The following is a 6,016-nucleotide window of genomic DNA, read 5'->3' on the forward strand; positions in this document are numbered from 1 at the left end:
GGTGGGTGGCCGTGCGCGGCCCCGTTTATTTGCTCAGCCGAAGCGGATGGTGCCGTGGGCTTGCACACGGATGCTGACCCTGGGTCGAAAGCGCCGGATCCTGCCCAGGAAGCGGCCGAATCGGCCCCGCTGGATGAGGACGGGCTGCGGGGGGAAGGCGGGTGTCAGCAGGGTGTGGGATCCCACATCTGGGACCCCACATCTGGGACCCCACATCTGGGATCCCAAATCTGGGACCCGGCATCGGGAGCCCTGAATGCGCCCAGGACCCCCCCGTCCCTCCCTCTGTCACCCCTGGGAGGGAGATGTCGTGTCGTGGCAGCTCATCCCCGGAGCTTTTGGGGACGGGGACACCACAGGACATGGGGAAGGAGCAAGGGCGCTGTCAGCCCCTGCCCCGTCCCCACCCATGGGTGCCCCCCGAGCCCCCCCACTCACGTCGGAGGAGGCGTCCGCGCAGCGCAGGTCGACGTCGGGGGTGCCCTGCTGGAACGTCACCGGCCCCGAGCAGTCCTTGATGGCCTGGGGACACGCACGGCATCACCCCAACGTGTTCCAGCACTGCTCCCAGCTGTGCCCCCCCCCTCAGCCCCCCCCAGCCCTCCTCACCCCGTTCTCCTTGAAGTCGCAGTCGTCGGCGGGCACCCGCGAGCCCGGGGCACAATCTGTCTCCATCATGGTGAAGTTGAGCGCCCGCAGCGTGCTCAGGTCGATGCCCTGTGGGGAACAGTCACAACGAGGCCCCCCCAAGGCAGAAAAGCCCCCCGAGCCCATCCCCACGGTGTCCCCTTGATGTCCCCAGGGTGTCTCCAAGGTGTCCCCAGGGTGTCCCCAAGGGGTACCCTCATCATACCCCTTGATATACCCAGGTTGTCCCCACGATAGCCCCAAAATATCCCTAAGGGTGTCCCCAGGATGTCACCCCAATGTCCCCTTGGTGTCCCCAGGGTGTCCCCAAGGAGTCCCCAAGGTGCCCCCTCAGTGTGTGCTCACCGGGGCGGGCTCGGGGTCGGCGCTGAGCAGCCTGAAGGCGTTCTGCACGTCGGGGCGCTGGTTGAAGGAGTCCACGGCCTGCGCCAGCACCTGGGTGTAGGCGAGGGGGGGCCGGGGCGGGCAGGGCGCAGGCCCCCCCCAGCACCGCCAGCACCAGCACCCAGCAGCTCGCCATCCTCGCCCCGTGGCACCCCGCAGCCCCCGACGCCTTTTATCGGCCCCCGGGGTTGTGCAACGCGGCGCGGGCACGGCCCCGCGGAAACTTTGGGGCCAAGGGGGGGGGCAGCCACAACGAGGCCGTTTTATTTTGGGGGGGGACACAGCGGGATGGGGGGGTTGTGGTGGGGACGTGGCTGTCCCCTGCCCTGTTCTGTGCCCCCTGCTCATGTGTATCACCGGCCCTTGGGGAGCGAGCGCAGGTGGAGGGGAGACCTTGGGGACAGCTTGGGGACATTGTCCCCTGTGGGGACGCCGGCCCTTGGGGAGCACGAATATGTGGAGGGGACACCTTGGGGACACCCTGGGGACATCGTGCCCCGTGGGGACACCGGCCCTTGGGGAGTGTAAGCGGGGCGGCGCGGGGACGCAAACACGACCACGGCAGATGGAAGGGACGGACACGAACACCGCGGGTGCAAGGGACGTTTATTGGGACGTTAATTGGGACGTTAATCGGGACGTTAATTGGGACGCGGGGCTGTGACGCTCGCACGGCACCGGCTCCTGCCGGGGCTCCTCAGGGCCGCGCGGGGCTGGCGCGGCTCCGCCGGCCGCGGGTCCACAGGGGGCCGCGCTCCCGCAGGCGCTGCCTGAGGCCGGCCCAGCGCTCCCGGATCCAGGCCCCCCAGCTGCGGCCGGGCTGCGGGGAGAGGCGGCGGCGTCAGCCCCGGGGCGGCACCGGGACCCCCCGGGGCCTCGCGGCCCCCCGCGGCCTCCCCCCCGTGTCCTCGGGTCCTCACCTGGGGGTGGCAGCTCCGGCACGCGGTCGCTGGCGTCCCCGTGGGCTGGCACCACGCGTCCTGCACGAGGAAGGTCAGCTCCTGCTGGTGCTGCGCGGCCCCGAGCTGCAGCGGGACGAGACCCTCAGGGATGGGACGGGACCCCCGGGCCAGCCCCGGCCCCCCAGCACTCACCCAGCCGGGCCGGCGCTGTAAGACCCGCAGCCGCAGGGCGCAGGGGCCCGGGGAGCTGCGGTGGAGCAGCCGCAGGGCCGCCAGTACGGCCTGCAGGGAGCTGGAGGGCCAGCGCCACGGCCGGGTCGGCAGGAGGGATCCATCCTGCCCCGGTGGCACGGATCCCTCCGGCCCCGGGGGGACGGAACCCTGCGGCCCGGCCGTGACGGCTCCATCCAGCCCCGGCACCGGGGACGTGTCCGGCTCCGGCGAGACGGCTCCGGCCGGCGCCAGCAGCAGCAGCAGCAGCACCCAGCAGGGCCGCATCCTGCCCGCAGCCTCCTCCTCGTGCCTGGCGGCGGGCGCCGGGCCCCTTTATGAGCCCCCCGGGACCAGGGGGGGCACGGCCGGGGCTTTCCGGAGCGCCAGGGGGGTGGCGGCAGGGGGGAGGCCGCCGGCCCTTGCGCCAACCCCGCGGCGCTGAGCAAACAGCCGCAGGGGAGCGGCAGCGCAGGGCGGCCCCGCAACCCGGTCACCGCCGGCCCCGAGGGTGGGCGTCGAGGCCGGGAAGTCCCGGGAGGCCGTAAATCTGCCACGGCTCTGCCGCGGGGCCCCCGGCGCCACGGCCCCTTTGGTGCTGGGTATGGGGAGGAGCGGGTGAAGGAGGCCAAGGGGGCTTGGAGGAAGTCAGAGGAGGCCAACAGAGGCCAACAGAGGCCAATGGAGGCCAACGGAGGCCAACGGAGGCCAACGGAAGGCAGTGGGGACGGTGCAGGGTCTGCAGGACAAGAGGTGCGAGGAGCGGCCGGGGCCTTCGGGTTGCGGGGCCGGGAGGAGCCGAGGGGAGGCCGCATGGCGGAGGGGCAGGCGCTGAGCTCTGCTCCCCGGGGACAGCGCCAGGACCCGAGGGACCGGCCCGGAGCTGGGACAGGGGAGGGTCAGGCTGGGGGTTAGGGGAAGGTTCTGCACCCAGAGGTGTTCGGGCACTGGGACAGGCTGCCCGGGGACGGGGGCACGGCCGCGAGCTGCCGGAGCTCCAGAAACATTTGGGGAACGCCCTCAGACACAGGGGCTGGGTTTTGGGGTGGTTCTGTGCAGATTTGACTTTTTTTTCCGGCTTCTGACTTCGGGTATTTGGTGTCTCTGTGACCCCAAGGGCACAGAACCAGGAGGAGGAGGAGGAACGGCCACGACCTCAGCACAGAAGAGCAACGAACGTGGCCGAAGGCCAAGCACGAGCCCATGAGGAAGTTGTCCAACATCAGAAAATGCTTCTTTATTGTCAAGTGGCTGAACAAGGGGCTGGGTTTCCCCCGGTGGCCATGCCCCGAGCCCTCTCCCACCCCTCTCCCGGCACAGACAGGACCCCCACGGCTGCGCTCCCACCCCCCAATGCCCCAGAGCGGCACCATCACCCCCGGAACCCTCTGAAAACCTCCTGGGGGAGGCTCGGGGAGGCCCACCCCGTCCTGAGCATGGAACCACGGCGGGGTCTGGGTGGGAAGGGACCCCAAAGCCCCCCATGGCCACCCCCTGCCGTGCCCAGGGCCCCCTGCCCCCAGCCCAGGCTGCCCCCAGCCCCATCCAGCCTGGCCTTGGGCACTGCCAGGGATGGGGCACCCGCAGCTCCTGGGGCTGGATCCGTTGTTGGATGTCCTGTGCCCCATCCCTGGGCACGAACAGGAGGAGGAGCAGGGAGAGAGGCATCACACACACACACACGGCCCCAGAACATCTTTATTTCAGCTCCGTGCGGGATGGGGTCTGTGGGATGGGGTCTGTGGGTCCTCTCCTGCAGGAAAGATGCGCTTGCAGGGATTCAGGATGGTGCTGAGTCCCTGAGGCCGAAGGCTCGCGGGGTCCCCGGGCTGCGCCGACCTTTGGAGCGGGGCTGCCCCGAGCCACTGGGCTAAAGGATAAGAAATCAGGGTGGGCTTCATCCCCAAGGGGGGACGTTGCCCCCACGGGGACCCCAGCCCCGAAATGTCCCGGGAAAAGGGAACCCGGGGAGCCCTCACCGGCTGCCGGCCGCACTCCACCATCGACAGCGGCACGTCGGGCAGGAAGGCGAAGACGGAGATTTGGGCCACGCAGTGCTGGACCTGGCGGGGTGAGGGGGGAGAGACAGAGGGAGGGGGGCTCGCAGAAAGCCCCCAGCCCTACTGTAGGGCAGCAGGGAAGCCGGGCGAGGCCAACGCTTGCTGCTGCCCCTGGGGGAGCCAGGAATTCACGGCTCTGGCAAGGGGAGGAAGCAAACGGCCCCGGCGAGCGCCCTGATCCCGTTCCTGGGGTGCTGGGGAGGGTTGTCCCGAGCCAGGGCAGAGGTCCGTGCCCTCCTTCGTGTTTTGGGGTCACCCCACACCTACCTGGCCCGGCCGGGCTTTGCAGCCAGCGTGTCGCGGCGCAGCAGGGTTTTTGGGGCAGGCCGTCTCGCGGGCGGTGAGGTTGATGGTGAAGTGCGTGCCCCAGTCGAACTTCTGCAGGGGGGGGAAAAAAAAAAAAAAAAAGGACGGCGTCGGCGTGGCACGAAGCCTCCCCTTTGGGAAAACCTCTGCGTGCCCGAGCACGGTCCTACCGTCCTGGTGACTCCCTGGAGCTTGAGCAGCTTCAGCCCGGTGCCCGCATCCTGCCCGTGCGCCTCCAGCACGGCTCGGGCCAGCTCGCGCGGGGCCGGCGGCACCGGTACCGTCGGCGGCAGCGCTCCCAGCAGCAGCAGCAGCGCGCCCAGCAGCAGCGCTTCCATCGGGGCTGGGGCCGGCCGGGAGCGAGGAGCGAGGCTTCCAGCACAAACACGGGCGCCGGGGCGCGGCGGCGCGCACGGGAAGGGATCGGGTTGCCGGTGTTTTTCTTGGAGAGCCAGCTCGGGGTGGCCGACGCTCGCTCGGCTTCGCGGTTGGGGCTCGGCGGGTTCCTTCCCGGCCTCCTCCCTCCGCAGCCGTCCGTCTGCCCTTGCTTCGGGATGCACGCCACACGTGGCGGGGCTCAGCCTCCCCAAAACCGCCTCGTGCACAGCCCCTCTCACCCTACACGGGGCCGGGAGCTGGCTCGGGAAAATAAACGTTTGCTCCCCGCTGCGCCGTCCCTCCCCTGCCAAACCCGGAGCCTGGCAGCTCCCCGCGTTCCTGGAAACCTTCCTCGCTTCTTGCAGACCCCCCCCTCCCCCCCCCCCCCCCAGCAGGCCAGGCGATGCGTTTTTGCTGTTTTTATCCTAAAAAGGGTGACGGGCCCCTAACGGAGCCCAGCTCAGAGCCCCGGGGGGAGCCCCAGCCCAGGAAGAGCCGCCCTCATTTCTTCGGCTCCAGCACAGGACAGCACGTGCAGGAACAGCAGCAGTTCGCGCACACACACGTGTCGATAGCGCGCCTTCAATGTGTTTTCCGAAGTCAAATGTTTTAATTTTCCATAGGTCAGAGGATCGCACCGAGCACCAGGAGTGGAAGGGCAGAGGTGGCACCGTGCTCTCCCGAGCCGTCCCCTGCCACGAGCCACGTGTCCCCAGATTCGGTATTTTTACAGTTTTCCTCCCCCAAACCCTCCTTGCACTCCCCAGCTGGAAACCCTCGTCCTCTCCCCTTTCTCTTTGGCTCACCAACAACGCAAAGAAACCCCAAGGAACGAGCCCCTGGCTGCAGCCTCGTGGGGCTGGCAGCGCCTCTTTACCCGTGAGAGGTTTTTAGAGCCTCGATTCTACCTCGGCGAGGGTGGAAAGCATTCAGTGAAAGCCGGAGCGTGGTGCTGAGCTCCCCGAACGAGCCAAGGACGCCAAGGACGGGGAGCTCAGGACCCCTCGCCCTGTCCCTGCCTCGCTGTTCCGGCACGGCCACAGGGAGCAGTCCTGCACGTTACTCACTCATCCAGCGCTCTGCAACTTGCAGCCTGAAAAGCAACTCCAATTCCAATGTTGTTTTGTT

The 6,016-nt window shown here is 68.8% G+C and overlaps 2 protein-coding genes across 2 annotated transcripts; both read right to left on the reverse strand.

The window, feature by feature from the left end:
- Positions 1 to 33: 33 nt before the first annotated feature.
- Positions 34 to 1,168, reverse strand: LOC118251815 (cathelicidin-2-like). The gene is given in 5 exon segments (XM_035554390.2): positions 34 to 144; positions 439 to 522; positions 610 to 717; positions 994 to 1,101; positions 1,103 to 1,168. Coding segments are annotated over 5 exon segments (477 nt in total).
- A 561-nt stretch (positions 1,169 to 1,729) lies between these two features.
- On the reverse strand, positions 1,730 to 2,959 carry LOC118251753 (cathelicidin-B1-like). Its single transcript, XM_035554310.2, is given in 4 exon segments — positions 1,730 to 1,864; positions 1,866 to 2,057; positions 2,127 to 2,369; positions 2,918 to 2,959. Coding segments are annotated over 4 exon segments (612 nt in total).
- Positions 2,960 to 6,016: the final 3,057 nt, after the last annotated feature.

This window comes from Cygnus atratus, chromosome 2 (assembly GCF_013377495.2).
Source record: "Cygnus atratus isolate AKBS03 ecotype Queensland, Australia chromosome 2, CAtr_DNAZoo_HiC_assembly, whole genome shotgun sequence".
In the NCBI taxonomy this organism is placed as follows: domain Eukaryota; kingdom Metazoa; phylum Chordata; class Aves; order Anseriformes; family Anatidae; genus Cygnus; species Cygnus atratus.